This window comes from Musa acuminata, chromosome BXJ1-11 (genome assembly GCF_036884655.1).
Source record: "Musa acuminata AAA Group cultivar baxijiao chromosome BXJ1-11, Cavendish_Baxijiao_AAA, whole genome shotgun sequence".
NCBI lineage: Eukaryota > Viridiplantae > Streptophyta > Magnoliopsida > Zingiberales > Musaceae > Musa > Musa acuminata.
The window spans coordinates 6,365,001-6,387,323 of NC_088337.1; the positions used below are offsets into that span (position 1 = coordinate 6,365,001).

General features: G+C 39.4%; 3 protein-coding genes across 4 annotated transcripts; 1 reads left to right on the plus strand and 2 right to left on the minus strand.

Annotated features, from left to right (window-relative positions):
- The first annotated feature begins 11,177 nt into the window (after positions 1 to 11,177).
- On the plus strand, positions 11,178 to 12,759 carry LOC135597073 (brassinosteroid-responsive RING protein 1-like). Its single transcript, XM_065089523.1, has one exon. It carries the CDS (start codon positions 11,738 to 11,740, stop codon positions 12,272 to 12,274), a length of 537 nt encoding a protein of 178 aa, XP_064945595.1. The 5' UTR covers positions 11,178 to 11,737; the 3' UTR covers positions 12,275 to 12,759.
- Positions 12,760 to 14,810: 2,051 nt separating this feature from the next.
- Positions 14,811 to 15,666, minus strand: LOC135597072 (brassinosteroid-responsive RING protein 1-like). The gene has a single exon (XM_065089522.1). It carries the CDS (start codon positions 15,501 to 15,503, stop codon positions 15,054 to 15,056), a length of 450 nt encoding a protein of 149 aa, XP_064945594.1. The 5' UTR covers positions 15,504 to 15,666; the 3' UTR covers positions 14,811 to 15,053.
- On the minus strand, positions 15,499 to 21,767 carry LOC135582326 (NAC domain-containing protein 14-like). Of its 2 annotated transcripts, XM_065089521.1 has the most exons (8): positions 21,328 to 21,766; positions 20,952 to 21,241; positions 17,749 to 18,126; positions 16,764 to 17,660; positions 16,574 to 16,664; positions 16,337 to 16,481; positions 16,075 to 16,158; positions 15,508 to 15,564 (listed from the first exon to the last, which is right to left on the minus strand). In XM_065089521.1, exons 1-7 carry the CDS (start codon positions 21,488 to 21,490, stop codon positions 16,155 to 16,157), a joined length of 1,968 nt encoding a protein of 655 aa, XP_064945593.1. In that variant the 5' UTR covers positions 21,491 to 21,766; the 3' UTR covers positions 15,508 to 15,564; positions 16,075 to 16,154. The 2 variants fall into 2 exon arrangements, with proteins under 2 accessions (XP_064945592.1, XP_064945593.1); XM_065089520.1 differs by having other exon boundaries at positions 15,499 to 15,564; positions 16,075 to 16,481; positions 21,328 to 21,767.
- Positions 21,768 to 22,323: the final 556 nt, after the last annotated feature.

The window sequence follows — 22,323 nt, forward strand, 5'->3', positions numbered from 1 at the left end:
GTGGTTTGCCCTTTTATATAGTTTAGGCGTCGGACCGGACCGGACCGGACCGGACCGCACCGACTCAACATGATTCAACATCAAAAATAACTATTTGAAATTTACACCCCTTCTGACTTATCATGTATAAATTGAGTGAATGATCATGGATATGATAATTCATTGAGTCATAAAAAGTTTTAATAGGTATGACTCGTAGCCGCTTGATATTGAGCCTAGAGTATCATACACATATGGTAAGTATTGCGATCAATAGAGATTCGATTATGAGATATCCGTTGGAGCCTCTATCTTATTGGATATCCAATAAACCCTTGAATTATTGGATCTTATAGATAATATTCAATAAGAGCCAATGAGAAATTATTGGGTAGAGATCCACTAATCCAAGAGGTTTAGGTAATTAAATAGAGATCCAGTACCCAATATGGTAGGATCCATTAGGGTTAAGTGGTAAGAACCTCTATAAATACGAGAGGCCAAAAGATAGCATAGGTTAGTCATCTCTTAGTCCCCCTCCTATTCTCCTCCCTCTCCTCTCCTCAACCAACAACCCTATTTGAGGGTGTGTGGACAGCAAGAAAAGTCGACCCTTCTTGATCATTTGGTGCATGTGGAGAGGAAGATCGTGCAGCGATTTGAGGAACGTCTTCATCGCATCTGCCATGTGGATTTGTACGAAAAATCTAGGGGTGACATCACATGTGCAACAGAAGAACATAAAACAAAATCTTATATTTTTATAAAAAGGTTTCATCATCGTGCAAAGATTGGTGTATAAAATTCTATAAAATTGAAAATCACGTGTGAGATGGTTGTGTTACCAAAGGAGATCGTATATCCCGGAAATCCTACAGATCTGTGGTAGAGGACAAAGGAGGTCAAGTGTCCTCCTCTCTGGTAGTGATCCACTCGTTAGGGGCTGCGAAGACGCTCTTCAAATTGCTGCCCAAATCTTCACACCTATTATCTGAGAAGAAGGAGAGAGGAGAGAGGAGAATAGAGCATGGCAAGAAGCCTAACCTATGTCCCTTGGTTCTCTTCTATTTATAGAGGCCCCTTGTCAACTTAACCCTAATGAATCATGCCCTATTGGGTATTGAATCTCCATCCAACCCTAAGTCTAATAGATTAGTGGATCTCTACTAAATAATCTCTTATTAGTTCTTATTGGATCTCATCTATAGGATCCAATAATTTAAGGTTTAATAGATATCCAATAAGATAGGTGGATCTCTACTAAATAATCTCTTATTAGTTCTTATTGGATCTCATCTATAGGATCCAATAATTTAAGGTTTAATAGATATCCAATAAGATAGGGGCTCCGATGGATATCTCATATCTGAAACTTTACTTATCGTAATACCTACCATATATGTTCACCCTCTAGGCCCAATATCGAGTTAGCCATGAGTTATACCTATCATAACTCTTTCTAACTCAGTGAATTATTATCTTTATAATAATTCATTCGACTCATTGATTACGTGTATTTATCGTCTCTTATTTGGACTTACATGTCCAAACAATACAAAAGAATTCATTCCTCAAACAATACAGAAGAATCCAATCATTTGGACATATATGTCCTTAATTATCATATACCTATAGTCTCTCATTTATCTAATATCTCAAAGATTGTACATCAAGCATGGTGCTATCAGGCCCATATGATTTCTTCTCTTTTAATCTAAATAACATTGGCCAAAGATTTGTCTGAGCAAAAATACATGAGATATTCCTTTCATGATACCAAGAGCGAATGATCCTTTATCGATACTTAATAGCCCTCCCAAGATTGGTTGCCACTCCCGACCACTAGTTGTACTAGATCTGAAACTTCCACCTATAAGCCTAGTATCAAATAGTGGAGTATTCATGTTAGACATCCTTGGTATCTTAAGTTTAAGGACCAGCTACACCATTGGGAGGACGGAATCATTGTTTGACAATAAGGTATCATCAACCATCCAACATTTCGTGAATGGATCAATCAGTGAACTCATTCTCCAATTAGCACATGCACTATAGTCCTAGTGTTCCCACACGAGCACACCAGTCTGTCTGGTTATCTCGATGTCCCTCTCGAGTAACCTATGACCAAGATTATTTAGGATCTATGTTTAAAGATGAATCAATCTCATTATCATAATCTCATAACGATCAGATTTTTATTGCATAGAACAATGGACATCATAATATATTTATGCATTAAGCAATATAAAGTGAAAAAATATCATAATAATAATAAGTAAAAAGATTGTGTGTCATGTCACACGTATTATCACTCACGTGATTGGCTTGCATGACACATGTGACTAATAGGATCACTACTAGAGATTGAAGACAATTGACCTCCTTCATCCACTCCTACAGATCTAGAATTTTTCAAGGATATACGATCTTCATAGGTAACAAATCTCCCTTGATACCCACGGTTTTCGTTTTTGCATTTTGTTTTGCGCACCAATCTTCGCACAACAATGAAATACTTTTTCTAGAAAATCTATGAATTTTATTTTATATTCTTCCGCTACGCTTATGTTGCTCTAATCAGATTTTCCAATATTTTTATCATTAGTGTGCTAGTCATAAGTGTCCTACAAGCTAATCTCGTAAGTGATGGCACATGTGATATGACACAAACTCATTTTACTTATTATTATTATTATTATCATATTTTTTGTAATGTCCATGGATCTAGGCAATGAGAATCGGATCATGATGAGTTCGCGATAATGAGATCGATTCGCCTTTAAATATAGACCTTAAATAGTCTCACTTATAGGTTATTCAAGAGGGATATCGAGATGACCGGACATACTGGTGTACTATATATTCGTTCATATAATGGAGGTGATTAGTCTCATAGTTGCTCATCTGGGGATACTAGGGATACAATGCAGGTGCTCATTGGAGAATGAGTTCACTAATTGATTCGCTCACAAAATGCTAGATGGTTGATGATGTTTCATTGTCAAACAACGATTTCGTAATCCCAGTGATGTATTTAGTCCTTAGACTTAAGATACTAAAGATGTCATATATAAGTATTCCACTCTTTGATACTAAACTTATAGACTTGGAAGTTTCAGATCTAATACAATCGGTTGTCAAGAGTTGTAGTCAACCTTATGATGGCTATCGAGTGTCGATAGAGGATCATCTGCTCTCAATGTTATGGAGGAATATCCTATATGTTTTTGCTCAGATAAATCCCTGGCCAGGGTCAGTCGGATTGAGAGAAAAAAAGTTCTTCGGGAGAATCTGATTAAAGCGAGATTTGAGTAGAAACCGTATGAGTCTGACAGCACCATACCCGATATACAATCTTTGAGATATTAGATAGATGATGGACTATAAATTTGCAGTAACTAAGAACAGATAGGTCCAAAAGATTGGATTCCCTTGTATAGTCTAGGGACTGCGACGTAGTGGCCTTGTACGTTCGTAGTCGATGAGTCGAGTGAATTATTATAGAGATAATGATTCATTGAGGCACAAGGAGTTCTGACATATATGACTCACAATTAACTCAATATTGGGCTTAAAGGGTCACACACATATGGTAAGTATTGCGACAAGTAGAGGTTCGGATAAGAGATATCTGTTGAAGCCCTTATCTTATTGGATATCCAATAAACCCCTGAATTATTGGATCATATGAATGAGATCCAATAAGAGACAATGAGAGATTATTGGGTATATATCCACTAATAGAAGAGATTTGGGTAGTTGGATGGAGATCCAATACCCAATAGGGCAGAATTCATTAGGGTTAAGTTGACAAGGGATATCTATAAATAGGAGAGAACCAAAGGACCATAGGCTAGGTTTTTTTTTCTGCCACCTCCTATTCTCCTCTCCCCTTCTTTTCCTAAGCCAGTAGCTCCTATTTGGGATATGTGGAGATTTGGACAGTGATTCAAGAAGCGCCTTCGTAACTCCTACCGTGTGGATCATTACTAGAAAGGAGGACAATTGACCTACTTCATCATCTCCCATAGATATATAAGATTTCAATGATATACAATCTCCTTAAGTAAAACATATCTATCTTATACGTACAGCTTTTGATTTTACGATTTTTGTGTATCAATCTTCACACGACGATAAAATCTTTTTTTGGAAATCTGAGATTTTTCATTTTATTTTTTTGCTGCGCATGTGATGTCATCCCTAGATTTCCCAACATTATATTTTCTACCTAATTAGCATCGATGAAGGCATGAAGATGAAGTGATGAATGTTTATGAAGTAGAAGTTCATGATTGAGAGTCCCTTTAAGATATTGTAGAACACGTTTTAATGCAAACCAATACGCAATGAAGAGTCGATGCATGAATTTTGAGAATTTATTAACTATAAATAATATATATATACGTGTGAGAGATAAATACTGTAAGAAACTAAGTACTTATCTGTACTATGTGGGATCTGTAGTAAGGCTGTCATCATATAATTTGAGTGAGTCGGTTTTGGAGAGTAGGGTGGTGACCTTTTTGGCATTCTGTATATTTGTCTTTGATAATAAATCTTGAATATACTTCTTTTAAGATAGAAAAAGTCTATAAGATATGAATATTACTTTCACTCCCAGAAAGTAAGTTAAGGTTACTAAGTCTTTGATGGAGAATCGATATATCAAGTGCTTAAGAAATTGTTTGATCTCTATGGAATTATTCTCTATGATAATAATGTCATCTACATAGACCAGTAGATATATAATATATCCCTTTTGTTGGTATAGGAATAAGGAGGTGTTAGGCTAAGAGTTGACGAAGTCGACTGACATAAAACATAAGCCAAGATCGATATGCATTTGGAGCTTAGCGAAGTGAGTAAATAGTTATTTATAGTTTACAAACATGATCTTAATACTAAGGGTTGATGAAGTCATGGGATTGCGACATAGAGATATCTTTAGTTAAGGTCCCATATAAGAAAGCATTATTAATATTTAATTATCGTATATGTCAGAGTGATAGTTAAGCTCAAGATGAGTCGAATAGTCATCAGTTTAATAATTAAACTAAAGATCTTTGTGAAATCAATACTTAATTGTTGATAAAATCTTTTATCCAGTAAACATGCTTTCTATCTAGCAATAGATCTATCTAGGTTTCGTTAATTCGAATGATCCACTTATATCCGATGATATTTTATGTGAGATGAGATGATGTAAAGGTCTATGTGGCATTATGGAATAGGGCATCATATTCTCCACACATGATTTTGCACTAGTATGAAGATTTTTGGGTTTGGGTGATGGTTATGGGTTTAATAAGCTTAGGTGGAGAGCTTATGGTAGAATAAAGATTAAGTATTTGATATGATTTGAAGATATTTGTTTTAGAGTACGTCGTCATGTGATGTGTGTCCAATTTTGTCAGTAGGATTGGGTTGAGATTGACAGACTTTTGATGTGTGTCCAATTTTGTCACAAAGATGACAAATGATTTTTTACTGATTACTAGTGTTGGAACACTAGAACTACTAATAATTATAGTTGAAGTTATTTCTTAAATTGTTTGAGTTGAAGTTGCTATTATAGTTGGAGAGTTGATAGTGTAATAGAGGATGATGGCTCTGTATATTATCAATGTTTCTAGAAGGCATATTATTCAGTCCTTTATTGGAGTTTTTATTGCTTTAATTATTTTTCTGGTTGAATTGAATCTCGTCTTCCTCCTTTACATTTGATGCTCCAATTATTATTTTCGATAAAGATAATATGAATCATGTAGGACAGAAGATTCCATGATACAGGCATTATCATGATAGATCATGATAATATCTAATTGAGTTTTTGGCTCTTATAGAAACACAAGATTGAGCTTTCATCAACTAGTTGTACTATTATTGAATTATATGCCTGAATTGCTATCATCCATTAAGAGTATGAACGATGACTTCTTCATTGCTCAAGGGATAACCTATTAAAGTCAAATCATATATAATAGCTTTTAGATTTTATATATCATTAGTAATAATATCTCCCTCTTATATTAATTTTATCAGAGTAGATAAAAGATTTAGCATATGAGTATGAGAGCGATTAGCAAGTGTAGTTTATAACTTGGATCATACTTCTATCATAGTGTTACATGAAAAGATTAATGGTGCTATGGAGCTAGTAACTAAGGTTTGGATGGCTTGTAGAATAAGATAATCTTATTGTAATCAGAACTTCTAATAAAGATTTGCCATTGAGATAGGTTTTATTGATATTCAGATTTTTTTTCTAGTGGACAACTAACAGAGTCATCGATGTAGCCCAATGGATCATATCTAAAGAGAGATTGGTTAATTGTACTTATCAAAATATATAATTATCACCAGAGAACTTAATGGGGATTAGAATTGTAACATTAATATATAAAAGTCTTATAGGTTGAGATGAACTATTATTTCTTAAGTAAATAATAATTAGAGCATTAAATGTAAAGGAGAAAGACATACTAAGAAAATATTATGATCCAATAAGAGAAATACAGAACCAATTGATAGTCTAGTTTGAATACACAGATGGCGAAGATATAATCTATTGAAGGAGATCAGATATAAGAAGTGCACATGAGAAGTTCTCAATCAGAGCAAAATATTTATCTCCTCCATCAGAGTAAAATATTTTAATGATAGATTGAAAGAAGTTCTCAATCAGCTTTCAAAAATAAGTAAATATTATAGTGCTTCAAATTTATATTGAAAAGGATATAATCATATATATTTAGTAAGATAATCTATAAAAATGATATAAAATATGAAATTATCAAAAAAAATGGTTGGGACAGGGCCCTAGACATTAGTATAAATGATTTCAAATTGTTTAGATAAGCAATCAGAGTAGTCATAATGTTTGCTTGAGGCCAATTAGGTATAATAGTAGGAATGGATTAAGATTGACAGACTTTTGATGTGTGTCCAATTTTGTCACAAAGATGACAGATGATTTTTTACTGATTACTAGTGTTGGAACACTAGAACTACTAATAGTTATAATTGAAATTATTTTTTGAGTTGTTTGAGTTAAAGTTTCTATAATAGTTGGAGAGTTGATAGTGTAATAGAGGATGATGGCTTTGTATATTATTCATGTTTCTAGAAGGCATATTGTTCAGTCCTTTATTGAAGTTTTTATTGCTTTGATTATCTTTTCTAGTTGAATTGAACTTTGATAGCAGGTCTCGTCTTCCTCCTTTACATCTGATGCTCTAATTATTATTTTCCGATGACAAAAATAATCTCAATCATGTGGGATGGAAGATCCCATGATACAAGCATTATCATGATAGATTATGATAATGATCTATCATGATAATGTCTAATTGAGCTTTTGTCTCTTGTAGAAACACAAGATTGAGCTTTCATCAACTAGTTGTACTATTATTGAGTTATATGCCCGAATTGCTATCATCAATTCTTTATATTTATCTCCTAAGCCATTGAGAGTATGAACGATGACTTCTTCATTACTCAGGGGATAACCTATTAAAGTCAAATCAAATATAATAACTTTTACATTTTATGTATTATTAGCAATAGTATCTCCCTCTTATGTTGTTTTTGTCGAAGTAGATAAAAAATTTAGCATATGAGTGCGAGAGCAATTAGCAAGTGTAGTTTATAACTTGGATCATACTTCTATCGTAGTGTCACATGAAAAGATTAATAGTGTTATGGAGCCGGTAATTAAGGTTTGAATGACTTGTAGAATAAGATAATTCTATTGTAACTAGAACTTCTAATAAAGATTTGCCATTAGGATAGGTTTTCCTGATATTCAGATTTTTTTTCTAGTGGGCAACTAAGAGAGTATGTAGCCCAATGGATTATATCTAAAGAAGAGATTGGTTAATTGTACTCATCAAAATACATAATTGTCACCGGAGAACTTAAAGGGGATTAGAATTGCTACATTAATATATAAAAGTCTTGTAGATTGAGATAAACTATTATTTTTTAAGTAAACAATAATTAGAGCATTAAATGTAGAGGAGAAAGACATGTTGAGGAAATATTATGATCCAATAAGAGAAATCCAGAACCAATTGATAGTCTAGTTTGAATACACAGATGGCGAAGATATAATCTGTTGAAGGAGATCAGATATAAGAAGTGCACATGAGAAGATCTAATCTGATGAAAGAAATTAGATCTGAGATGTGCAAAAGAAGGTGATCTCTTTCATTCTTTCCTCTCGATTGCGAGTGCTGATGGTGTAGTTAAAAAGATGGTGATAAGCAATGGACTATCATCGAGAGGTCGATTGTGGATCCGAGGTACTAGTGAGTTCAATAGTTGACGAGAAGGTGATAAGGACACCGATAAAAATGCTGAGTAGTAGGAAAGAGCAAAGGGAATTCCCACCGAGCAAAAAATTTATTGTAGAGCAGATTGCGCTAGGAGATTGGTAAGGTGGAGTCACATGTCTTTATCTTCAGTGTAACGGTAGAATTTGAAAGTAGAAAGAGTTATAAAGTAACAACAGAGTAGGTGTGGAAGAGGAACAACAGTCACAGCAAGGTAGACGAAGAGAGAGTAAGGAAAAGGGAGCATTGCTTGAAGCAAGAAGGCTATGATGTCATGAAGTATTTATTGTGAAAAGGATGATCTCATTGAGGTAATACATATTTATGCATGTTATATGGGAAAATTCATTCAAATCATGCACTTATATTTATGATTAATCCTCAAATCATAAATTGATTGAGGGTTAGAACATTTAAGGAATATATAGTTGTCATTCCATATTTTCTTGTATGGTGATTTTCAGTTATGTCTTCGCAAGCTTCTATCATAAATGTCAATCTTAAATTGCAACTGAAATATCTGAGAGATTTTATAAGGAAGTCAATGATAGAAGATTTAAGTGATCGTCCAAAAGAGGGAAACGATAATGTTGTCATCACGTTAGGAGCCTTCTAGATGCCTACATGTAAGGAATGCACATGATTGTCTACCAGAGTTATCAATCCATAATGCACATAATCAAGGTTTAGAATATATAAGGAATTCAAAGTTATTCTTTCATATTTACGTATATCATAATTTTCTATCAAATTTTATAGTTCAAAAATTTTTTATGTATATTCATGAAAAAAAGTAGCTCGTAAGTTATCTTAAGTGAATCAGTATTTATCCGATATATCATCTTCCAAAATATTTCTCTCGCCTTATATCACATTCTTTCTAGATCCACTTAAGAGAAATCATTAGAGCACTCAAATTATTTTCTAGCGACCTTCTCCCGTTATGAGAGATATTTTTTAAGCATTACAATATCCCTTATTTGAATCCATTTCTTTCTGTTTTGTGTTTTACTTTCTTTTGATTGGATTGTATGTGTCTTTCAGAAGTCAGAAAGAAGTTGGAACGATTCCCATCTTTTCTCTCTCTCTCTCTCTCTCTCCTCTTCATATTTTGGCACTTTAGCAATGCATCCAAGCATGTAAGGCAGTGGAAAGCCATAAAAAAATATATAGCCAACCATTAGAGCAACATCCAACCACTAGGAAACAAGAGACAAATGAACCCTAACTTGCCTTCTTCCTTCTGTCCCTTCTTTCATGTATCTTCTCTCAACTCCTCCCATCTTTATACACCTAATGTCACCTTCTGCCCAGAAATATGTATGTCCCCCTCCCCATGTTTTCTTTTTATTGTTTTAGTTAAAGTGCTTTAAAAATATATATATATTAGATAAGTCAGAAAATAGTCTCATATGGCTAAGAGAGAGATTGAAGAGAGAAGATATCAATCACAGTACAACTTAATTAGATAGAGTTCAGTAAAGTCAAAAATTAATATGGTTTATGAAGAATTTGTTTTCCTCCTCTCCTTATATCGGAATATCACTTTCTCTCTTTACAACCTTTTTGCAAGATGTGGGTCATAATTTCAAGCCCATTCACTTGGAACCAATGCAGCTTTGACAACCAATGGATTAGAATAGTACTTTACAGCCTTCAAACCACAAGCACACAATGATTGCAATGATAGGTCATATGTCCATGGTCCATGGTTGCAAGTATTCAGCTTTTAATCCCAAGACCCAACTTGATGTTATCCCCCTTTTGTGTTGTTATTTCCATTTTGTCATCAAACGATATCTCATCATGCTTTGAATCTGAATGATCAAACATCAATCACACTCTGAAATCAGGCACAAAGATATATATATATATATATATATATATATATATATATATATATATATATATATATATATATATACACCGGTTTTAGGAATCGAGTCAAAGTCAACCTCCACAGAAACACTCTCTAAGCTGTGTGATGAGATAGATAACTAAGAGTAGTTTGATTTCTCGGATGACCATCTATCTTATGTCAAGAACAATCCGACATTGGTGGTGTGAGTGTGGATCAGATTGATCCCATCTAGTGGAACACACGAGTAGAAGTCGTAGATTTGGATATGCCATCGAGAATGTATGGTGGTCGCGGACAAGGTGAACGAATTGGGGAGAATAATAATCTCAGCATTTGAGAGAGATTTGATGATGTATTCTCATTCCTTCTTCCTCGTTGGGACCATTCCGCCTCGCTTGTACTTATTCCAAAAGACAAAGCTGCAGTGACCATGCATGGGGCATCAAAAGCGAGCCAATTCGTAAAGGAAACTTGTGGTGGGACAGGCGCTGCGTGTTGAGTTCATCGTCACCTTCACTCGCGGGGGACCGTGCTTTGGACTTTGGCATGCATGGGACAGGCGGGAGGGGGAGACAGCTCGTCCGCTTCCGGGCGCCGTGGCTGCTGCTTTATTGGCCGACGGTGGCAAAAGACAAAGGAGGAGCAAGTGGCGCGATGTCTCCACTCCCCAATCCAGAACAAAGACTAGTAACTCCTGTCTCCCCCATGTCCACCACCACCACCACCACCTGCCGACGCATGCAGCGCCCCTCATCCAGTGGTGGGATGCGTTACGGACTGATGTTGGATTGGTCTGGCCGGCACCCCGTCGTTTTCATGTAATGCATGCATCTCGCTGCACAGCTCTCTCGTTGCTGCTGCCATCAGTACTGCTAGTCTTCCTCCACCTTTGACTCCATCAACTGTACCTAAAGCAGAAGCACTGCTGATGGAGGAACGTGGTAGACAGATCATGGTCATCAGCTTTTGCTCATCACGACCGCGAAGGACAGATCGAGTGTGAGAACTCGTCCTGCTACCGGGGAGAGCACACAATGAACCGTGAGAGATGCAAGAGATGAGAGTCGATCGCATTTGATCCCCCATGGCAAAGATGAGAGTCAGTCAATCTCTGAACAGTTGCAGAAACAAGAAAAGAAGACATACAGAAATAGGGAGAAATGGAAGGACGAGCATAATTTACAGCTCCAAAAAAGCTCATCGCTCGCACCAATGCATTCCGAGAGATAAAAAATCACATGTCCACAAGGGGATGGGGGACAGCCTCAGCTCCCTCTCCTCCCTGTATAAAAAGACCAATCCACCAGCTTTTTCCCAGACACAGCCACAGGGAGGAGGAAAAGAAGGCAAGTGCAGCCCCTCTGCAACGCCCCGCCCCGCCCCCCCACCCCCCCAACCCCACTAAGCCCCTATTAGCTGTAGATTCTTTTGCAGCTTTGCTCCCACCTTTGCTTGAGGGCATTGACATCTCCCCGAGCTCTTCCAAGTTCCATCTCTATATACCTCAGCCTCTGTTCCCGACCTCTTCCACTGCATACACTTTGGCTTCCTCAGCTCTGAAATGGGGTTCCCCGTTGGCTACCCTGAGCTCCCTAAGCTCTTCCTCCCCCTGTTCTTCCTCTTGGCCCACCTCAGAAGGCTCATCAACTTGGTCTTCTACTCCCTCGGCCTCGGCAGCCTGCTAGAGTCTGAAACCCAGTGGCATGACGCAGACATGCACCGCCACCACCACCACCACCACCACCAAACCAGTCTTCACTTGCTTGCAGCTGAGGTGATCCAGGAGAGCTTGCCGGTGGTCCAGTTCGAGGACCTACTCGCCGAGCAGGACGGCGGCCAGTGCTTGCCCGAGGGCTGCGCCGTCTGCCTCTATGAGTTCGAGGGCGCCGATGAGGTCCGGCGGATGGTCAATTGCCGCCACGTCTTCCACCGGCAGTGCGTCGACCGGTGGTTGGCGCACGGGCAGTGCACCTGCCCCTTGTGCCGCGCCCCGCTCGCCAATTCCGACGCCCCTTTCCATCACGACGAAGACTACTGTTACTCCCTCTCGCTGCCGCCGGTGTACGCACTGAGCCCACTTCAGCTGCCTTCCTCGTAGCTGCAGAAGCGATCGGTGAAAGAGCTGCAAGTGTACAGAGGTGATGCTAAATCTGCAAACACGGAGTTGAATGCAATAAGACAGACGTGCCTTCTTCTTTCCCTCGCACGGTCTTGATTGGTAATGAGGCTTGAGAGAGCAGTGATGGATGTGGATTGGGTTTGGATTGATTGGAGTTTGCCGAGCAGATTTCTTGGGGACAACAAGAGTGTATCCAACATGTTTGGAGAAGAAGTGTGGATTTCGGACTGCCGCTTGAAGAATCTGAAACCTGTTCTGAAGTAGTTCTCGGTTGGATTGGAGGATTGAGAGATAAAGAAGGAAGAATCGAACCCTACATACTGTTATGAATTGACTTTTGTATGTGATCTCTGCTGTCTTTCTTCTGACTTGCCAGCAAAATTTTTGCTTGCTGACTACTGCTTGTAAGATTCTAACTTTGGTTTAATGAGACTGAGAGAGAATGATGCCCCTTTCCAATTCAATCAGCTTCTGCACCCAAATTCTCTTTGTGTGGTTATCTTTGATTGATCATAAAGTATGCAAGTTTTCATTTGATACGGCTGATCAAAATTACGATGATATATCAAAATTATTATTAGCTAAATTAGTTAGCTTTTTTTTTTAACATACTATTTGTAACTTAACTTGAAAACATACGAAACAGTATAGTAGATGTAAAGCAAGTAAAGAAGAGTAGTTTATAGTAAATATAAATTGCAAGAAGTAAATGAAAACCGAGTTATAGTGGTTCGATCGTCGTGACTTACATCTACTCCACCGATTCCTCTTCGCCACCGACATCTACTAACGATCTTTCTTTAATAGGCAAATATCAACCTCCTTCTTACAACTCTATTCACCTTTTACAGGCTTAGGAGAGAATATTTACACCCCCACATATTCCTCTCTCAAACTATACTAACGCTTAGATCTTTAAGAGGAGTTACACAAGATTACTCCTCTTTTTTTTTTCACTCTCATCCTAGGTTTCTCGGGTACGGGCACTACCATCGTCTGTACTGGGCGGTACCACTACTTGACACCTTGACACTGGGTGGTACCATCGCTCGGTCTGGCAGTGCCACTGCCCGACAGTCTGTCGGAGATTGTGCCACAATAATTTCACTTGTTTGGTCACTGTTTGGGCCTTTCACTTGGCCCAACACATCCCAAACTTGGGTCACTGAATGAGTCTTTCTCTTGGCCCAAAACAATACTATTTTGAGCCCAGTTGGCCTATAATCAAGTTGGTTTAATTACATTCTAAACAAACTCAATTAGACTCTAAACTAACTCAATCTAGACATAATTGATTTCAAGCGAATCCTATGTTGTCTGGAATGTCATTGGTTCTTCCGGCGCATCGTCCTCTCCTTTGGTGTATTGCTCAATCGGTATGTTGTCTTCTTGTAACATTTGATCTTCTTGACGCAATGTCCGATCTTCTTGGCCCGATACCCGAATTCATGGCCCGAAGCCTTATGCCGATACGTCGACCGTTCCTTCGGCCCGACGTCCAATCTTCTGACATGTTTGCTCCAACCCAATGTCTGATTCCTCCTGCTTTAATCAATTTGCCTTTTTTTATTGACGTTAGCCCAGCGTTACTTAAATATATATTAGATCACAAACACTATCAATTGGTTTCATCATCAAAATCCGAGATTCAACATATGTTTGATATACCTAAAACGATATGGGCTCAAGGACATGTTCTACACCACAATCAATGTCCATGTTGGCATTCAACGTCCTCATCATCTATCATATTAGCAGATCATCTTATAGCTTTTAAATAGAGGTTTCTAAACTTGAGCATCGAAGACACTTTGATGAATCAATTGTCGAACCTTCAAGTTAACATCCTTCCTCCATATTAACACATGGTTGTCGAATAAAATAGATGACGAATTCAGATGAATCAACGGTCACATCAAGCAAACTATGGCTTTACTATAATCATGCCACTATGAATGTGTATATCATTTTCAAGCTTTAATTGTAAATCGCGATGAGTGGACGACCTAAAATCATGCTACTATACATGTGTATATCATTTTCAAGCTTTAATTGTAAGTCGTGATGAGTGGATGATCCATGACGATCTACGGATCCGATGGAAACATGCATTGGGTACAGTGGATGTGGAAGCATTTGCCTACATCTTTTTCGATAGCAACACAACATCTAAGTCCTCCATTGATGAGATCCACCAACTAATCCAACCTCCTCGAGGTCTTCTTGTGGTAGTAGCTAGACATTAATGGAGATTGTCTATATGATGGACCAGCCTTTTGGCTTGTCGGGTAGGTGATCACATGCAAGTTCTTGCTGTGCTTGTCCACCGCTAGCCGTGGTGAAGGAGGAGATCATTTCCAACAAATCCAGTACTGAAAAGAACAAATAGCCCTTTCCTTCTTTTTCTTCACTTCTTCCCCGCCTGAATGAAACTGGAAAGTAATATAGGTTGAGCCCCAAGCCATGACTACAACATGAAGAAGAAGAAGACGAGAGCTAGAAGAACAGTTTGGAGTGAGGCCAAAGTTAACCACCAACATCTCTTTGTTACTTACTGCCTTTCGTCAATCCGACTATTATCAACCTTTTTTTTTTTTTCCCTTTACTACACAGTCAGAAAGCATCCGATCGAATAGATGTTTTCTTTCCATGTACAATTAATTACACCATTATTTGAACAGCCAAGTAGAGAGCAACTGATAGCTTCACCGGTGAGTCGAATTACCACGTCCGGAAGGTGCTTCATGATGCTGAGGGATCAGCAGCCAATCCATCGATCCTCCTCGTCCCTTCCCATGGGCAGCAGCTGAGCTCGGCACAGTGGGCAGGTGACCTGCCCGATGTCCACCCACTTATCGATGCACCTCTTGTGGAAGACGTGAGGGCAGTTGCCGAGCTCCCTGACCTCGTGCCTCGCTTCCAGGCGCCCCAGGCACACCGCGCAGATGGCGTCATCTCCTCCTTGGAGAGAGCTCGTCCCGAGGCTGGAGAACCTCACGACGGGGAGTCTGGCCTTGATGACGGAAGGCGGGGTTAATAGAAGCGGCAGGGAGGAGGGCAGGTCGGCGAGCTGCGCCGGGAAGATGAAGTAGTCCTCGTAGGAGGAGCTGAGGCCGAGCCAGAAGAGGGCCATGGAGACGGCGAGCTGCAGCGGGTAGACGAAGTAGTCCTCGCAAGAGGAGCTGAGGCTAAGGTAGAAGAGCGCCATGGCGACGGCAAGCTTGATGTGGTCGACGAAGTGGCCGACGGAGACGGGCAACGGGAGTGAGCTGCGAAATTGAGGTAGGAGAGGTATTAGTGCTGATACTGCAAGAAAGGGAAGGTTTGGATGAGGAAAATGGACTGGTGGGAGACGACTCTCTCTCTCTCTCTCTCTATGTATATATATATATATATATATATATATATATATATATATATATATATATATATATATATATATATAACACGCCTCCAGAGAGTAATGAGGGATACGTACGTAGAGACGAGTCCTTATCATTTATACAGTGCCAAAAACAATCAAACAACATATGCACGATCTAATCTAAATAGTGGCTATTGATCGCCGTTACGATGTTGTCCATGTACTTGTTTTCACAAAATATGCCCCTAAACAGTAAGTCCATAACGAAAGCCGACAAAATAAGAGTAAAACATACTAAAAAGAAAGTCTTGATGTACTCACTAATAGCAGCAGACAAACCAGTCAGTTAGGCACTACTGTTACAGCTTAATCATGAGAATAGTCATGGAAAGAAAAAAAGGAAGAAGAGACTTACATGTACAAGAGAGAGAAGGGAGTGACGGCACAAGTACAAAGCATCTGAAACCCCTACTTCTGAGTACATGCATACCCACTTCACCTATCAAGAAGAAAGAAGCCTTGTGGAAGTGATAATACACAGGACCATAAGATACCAAATACTTAGACGGATCATGCTCCATTGTATCCCGAGACATAAAGGTAAAAGGACCACCAAAAGAATTATCCCGAGACATAAAGGCAAAAGGACCACCAAAAGAATCAACCAAGTCACATACCGATCAACGGGGTGGCCTCTTGGTGGCTTTGGCCAAGCAGGGAAGCCTTTAGACGTATTCTCATGGCCAATCGTCGGTTTTGTTCTCTTCCTCAACACAGGTTTAGAAAGTTCATAGGCATCTGAAGAGTACGGTGGTGCTCTATCTGCATGTGAAAAAGCAAACATGTACGTAAATAAAAGCAAACAGAATCACCAAAATGAGAACACACGAGATTAGGTGTTCCCTCTTCCTTACCATGAACTAATAACTTGTCAAGTTTGTCCAGAAGAGTGGACCCTAGAATCTTCCTAACTTCAGCCATGACATTAATTGCATGCACAACTGCCTGCAGAAAATGGTCTGTGGTCTGTAAGTGATTCCAGAAAAGAAAAACATCGGCATACTTTTATTTGTTTATGAGTAATGATTAAAGATAATTCATCACCTTCATAATTGCCACCATGTGTTTGTGGCTTTCGCAACTGCTTGATTTATGTTTCGTACTGAAACGTAACTTAACTTTGCATCGGCGTCGCAAACGGATTCCTCTTGCTGCAGTACCCATTTTTGCAGATTTGTTTGCAATTGGAGGGTGGTGTGCTTGCCGAGTGCCAATATTGGTACCTCTCCCCACGTTGTGCATTTTATATTTCTCCAAATCCGATTCTTTTCTGCTATCAGAACATAATACCTGCAATTCCTTTAATGTTGCCTCCCTGTTTTTGTGATCGCATTTACTGATGTTAAATTCACCATCAAAACTAGGCAAAGGCATGTTTGCGACTGAACTTTGCAAATGAATCCTTCTTGCTGCAGTTCCCTGAGTTGTAGATACATCATCTGGATTTGGAAGTAGCTGGAGCCCACGAGATCTGATCTCGATTCCAATCTCCTCAAAATTATTACCATCTCCAGCAACAGTCTCCTGGTTGCTTGTGTTCTCCGTGCTATTAAACAAACCTTGCAAGGATTGTGAAGTAGGCACAACTGAATAGACTCCTGCAGTGCCGTGATAAGGAGGCAGACTTGCATTTTCGGTGTTCAACTGAGGCACCGGATTAGTAGACTGATTAGACGTTCCACATAACCAATCCGAAGATTGCATACTTGCCGCACTCTGTATTAATGAACACCGTTCTCTGTTGAGCTCTGCTTTCAAGTAATCATTCAGAGAATCTTGTTCAGCATTATCAACAGGAAATAATTCATTATTGATATCACCAAAAAAAGGATAGTCTGTGTAAGGCAACATCGGAGAACTGATGTTTGGAAAATTATCATAGTCTATTGGCTGGCACCCTGGGTCGCATAACTGGTCCAGAACATCTTGCAGATTGTCAAACTGCGATTTTATGTAACATGCTTTGTCTCATAACAAGGGTAAAAATCAAACATAATATATGCACGACTAAAGTTTCAATAGAACTCACCTTCTGTCCGTCTTCAGCCTCTTGATCATGTAGAGCCAAATAGCAGCAACGCTCATCAGGATGTGCAGAGTAATTTGTTGAATGATCAGGCATATCAGCAAGACGTTTATTGCTAACATCTGGTTGCTTTTCAACAGGATCAGCTAACGATTCAGATTCTTCTGGTACATCTGATTTTGGAGATCCATGGTTCCGTGGAGTTCCAATTTCTTCCGTAGCATATGTTTCCCGTTGGGTATCATCCGGAAAGTATTTGGTATCATCCGGGGAGTATTTATTTGTAGTCGGAGAGAAACCACCCGGCTCCATTTCATCAATATTGGAGCTTGAACAGTTTTCTTCCGGTTTCTTAAATAAGCGATAAAGAACATAACCACCCTGAACAATTGACAAATTATAAATTAAATATCCATGAAACACAGCCATGATACATATTGCAGCCTCGATTACCACATGATCAAACTATAATCTGAAAGAACTAAATCCAACAGGTCCGCAAAGTTCAGACCACAGTAAAAAGAAAGATAGACCAGCATAATGAATACAATTTCCAACATATTAATGTGATGTTTAAATTTAACTATCTCAGGAAACTCTACCTCTAGAGTCCAAAAAAGGGTAAGGTCATAGAATTTTAAACAAAATGAATAAAATGCAATTCACAAGGTCATAATTTTTTTTTGCTCCTGACAAATTTGATATCTGTGTCAGTTACAGATATACAATCTCAATGAACTACTTAAGATCCTCATAGCTGCACAATAAAATATCAATCCTATCAGACGAAAAAGGCACACTTGTGGCTTCTCTCATGAATTACTGGGAAATGATGGCCTAAGTGTCAGCACTGCAATGACAAAGTTTCACATATAGAACCTCCTCCGACCTAAACATCAACCAATACATGGACTGTTAAAGATTTCCACATAGCAATGTTTGTTTGGATTGACAATGACCCACAAGAAACGCTTTATTGGCCCATCTGCACACTTAAAATTCTATCAAGAAAAAACATGTTATAGCGTGTGACTTGCTAAAACAAAAACATGAATTTCCCATTTACCAGTTGAAAAGGAGCAGCAGTTTATATAGATTATCATTTGTTTATGCAGGCTCCACCTCTTAACATTGTCAAGATTCACAAGATTCCTTATTATGTGCTGAAGTGCTGTAAATCTAGGTAGCTTGGCGAGTAAGAGGTAATCATAAATACTCTGCTTTCTGAGCATATCAAGAAATCCAGTTCCTACATGCTCGAGCAAATTACACAAGTGAAACCAGATGTGTCAAGGTGAAAAATGGGGAGTCACTAGTGATATATTGAACTCAAATAATGAAAAAAAATAGAACCTGAATATGCACGTCAACAAAATGTAAAAATTAAAAACGAAATACTAGATTTCACAAAAGAAAAAGAAAAGAACAGTAACAGCTTCCATGCCCAACTAGTGTGTATCTTAAATCATCTCCAATTAGCCTACAATCAGCAAATGCTACATGATGGCCTAAGCGTCAGCACCGCAATGACAAATTTTCACATACAGAACCTCCTCCGACCTAAACATCAACCAATACATGGATATTGTTAAAGATTTCCACATAGCAATGTTTGTTTGGATTGACAATGACCAACAAGAAATGCTTTATTGGCCCATCTGCCCACTTCAAATTCTATCAAGAAAAAACATGTTATAGCGTGTGACTCGCTAAAACAAAAACATGAATTTCCCATTTACCAGTTGAAAACGAGCAGCAGTTTATATAGCTTATCATTTGTTTATGCAGGCTCCACCGCTTAACATTGTCAAGATTCACAAGATTCCTTATTATGTGCTGAAGTGCTCTAAATCTAGGTAGCTTGGCGATTAAGAGGTAATCATAAATATTCTGCTTTCTGAGCATATCAAGAAATCCAGTTCCTACATGCTCGAGCAAATTACACAAGTGAAACCAGATGTGTCAAGGTGAAAAATGGGGAGTCACTAGTGATATATTGAACTCAAATAATGAAAAAAACAGAACCTGAATATGCACGTCAACAAAATGTAAACTCAATTAAAAACGAAATACTAGATTTCACAAAAGAAAAAGAAAAGAAAAGTAACAGCTTCCATGCCCAACTAGTGTGTATCTTAAATCATCTCCAATTAGCCTACAATCAGCAAATGCTACATGATGGCCTAAGCGTCAGCGACGCAATGACAAATTTTCACATATAGAACCTCCTCCGACCTAAACATCAACCAATACATGGATATTGTTAAAGATTTCCACATAGCAATGTTTGTTTGGATTGACAATGACATACAAGAAATGCTTTATTGGCCCATCTGCCCACTTCAAATTTTATAAAGAAAAAACATGTTATAGCATGTGACTCGCTAAAACAAAAACATGAATTTCCCATTTACCAGTTGAAAACGAGCAGCAGTTTATATAGCTTATCATTTGTTTATGCAGGCTCCACCGCTTAACATTGTCAAGATTCACAAGATTCCTTATTATGTGCTGAAGTGATATAAATCTAGGTAGCTTGGTGATTAAGAGGTAATCATAAATACTCTGCTTTCTGAGCATATCAAGAAATCCAGTTCCTACATGCTCGAGCAAATTACACAAGTGAAACCAGATGTGTCAAGGTGGAAAATGGGGAGTCACTGGTGATCTATTGAACTCAAATAATGAAAAGAAACAGAACCTGAGTATGCACGTCAACAAAACGTAAACTCGATTAAAAACGTAATACTAGATTTCACAAAAGAAAAAGAAAAGAAAAGTAACAACTTCCATGCCCAACTAGTGTGTATCTTAAATCGTCTCCAATTAGCCTACAATCAGCAAATGCTACATGACATTGCACCACTACTAACAAGGAACACTGCCTCCCAAACAACATTTAATGACGAGCAAAAAGAATAACATGTGATGCATTAAATAATCCACATTCTTCGTGCATGACACTGTCCATAGGCTTCTTCTTGGAATGATTTCTCTATGTCAGAGGACAAGCATCCTCTTGATTCCATGCACAAGTCAGAATCATTTAAATCTGACATCCATTGTCAGGAATCAACGCTTTATTCAAGGGATACTCGAATAAATCTGGAAAAGCAGCACCTTTCCAGCACGTTTCTTTTCCCAGACAAATCATATAAAATAAGCAGCGGCCATATGCCAAGGGAACTGAGGGCAGAGCTCCGGACCTGATCACCGGCCTCGAATTCCGGCTCGGTGGTGCGGTACTCGTGCATGATCCAGTTGGTGCGCACGCCGTTGGGAGCGCGGCCGCGATGGAAGACGAGGGTCTTCTTCATGCCGATGGGGGCGGCGGCGGCGGCTGCGGTGGCCTTGGACCGGATGACGCGGTCCTTCCCCGTCGCCTTCCAGTACCCAGCCTCGGTGGCCCGCTTGGACCGGAGCCCATTCGGGTACTTCCTGTCCCTTGGCGCAAAGAAGAACCACTCGGGATCGTCCGACTCGATCAAGGACTTACCTGCGCACCACGAAACGCATCATGTTCGAATCTTCAGAACAAATTCCAGTACCCGCGACCGAGTTGGAGCCAAAATCCGGCAGTACCTGGGAGATCCCAGGGTTCGCACTTGCAGACGTCGATCTCGGGGATGACATCGTCGTGGGGCTTGATCCGGCCAGTGTTCTTACCCCTGAGGTAGTGGCTGACGAGCTCCTCATCCGTGGGGTGGAAACGGAACCCCACCGGCAGCTTCCCCGGGCGAATCATCGGCTACCACCACCACAAGTCGAAGCTACGGAACCCTACCTCGAGCCGTCCAAATCCCCACCTGCTCTCTACCACAACTAAATCCACCCAGAAGTGACGTCAATCGGAAATATCAAGAACCCTATAAGGATTCCGAAGCATTCGATCGCTATAAGAACATCTCCACAACAAGCTTTGTGGCTTTGGGGCTTAATGAAGAAGAAGGATAAGAAAACACAAGAGGAGGAAGCTTCTCGCGGAAGACAAAGAGAAGACCGTACGGAGCGAGGAGAGAGAGGGAGAGAAAGAGGAGCGCGCGCATGCCGTGTAAAAAGCCGCGTACCTCCGACGACAAAATTACGATGTGACACCATATTTTGTCCTGTAACGGGATCGACGTGGGATGGGCCATTACGTAATTCCACCGACCATGTAAAACAGGTCCGCGTCGTGAGCCCTATCGACCGTCCGACCCGGATCCAACGGTAGATGGGCCACTATAAGGTTCTTCCGGCCACATTGACTTTGTTTGTGATCAGGAGTCGGATCCTGTAAACGGCTTGGTGGGCTTTCGGTTCAGCCCAACAGTGGGCAAAACTGACGTATGGGGACTGCGGTCCCATGGCACGCACCGAAGGGCCCACCCTGTCTCCGATCCAATCAGCTGCAAAGAAAATATAAATCAATAAATAAAATAATAACTTGTGAGGTGGCAAAAGTGGTGATTAAAAAAGGGTTTTAATAAAATAATAAAAGGCGACTTTTCTTCTAATTAGACATTCCGCCAACTTTTGATATTATATTCATGTGCGCATGTAGGAGTGACGTGGAGAAGACGGCTCAATCGAGCGCTC

Coding starts and splice junctions, on each gene's coding strand:
- LOC135597073 (XM_065089523.1), top strand. CDS start 11,738: ATGGGGTTCCCCGTTGGCTACCCTGAGCTCCCTAAGCTCTTCCTCCCC.
- LOC135582326 (XM_065089520.1), bottom strand. CDS start 21,490: ATGATTCGCCCGGGGAAGCTGCCGGTGGGGTTCCGTTTCCACCCCACG. Junction 21,242..21,327: donor CGAACCCTGGGATCTCCCAG/GTACTGCCGGAT, acceptor CGTGGTGCGCAG/GTAAGTCCTTGATCGAGTCG. Junction 18,127..20,951: donor AATTCGAGGCCGGTGATCAG/GTCCGGAGCTCT, acceptor TCAATTGTTCAG/GGTGGTTATGTTCTTTATCG.
- LOC135597072 (XM_065089522.1), bottom strand. CDS start 15,503: ATGGCGCTCTTCTACCTTAGCCTCAGCTCCTCTTGCGAGGACTACTTC.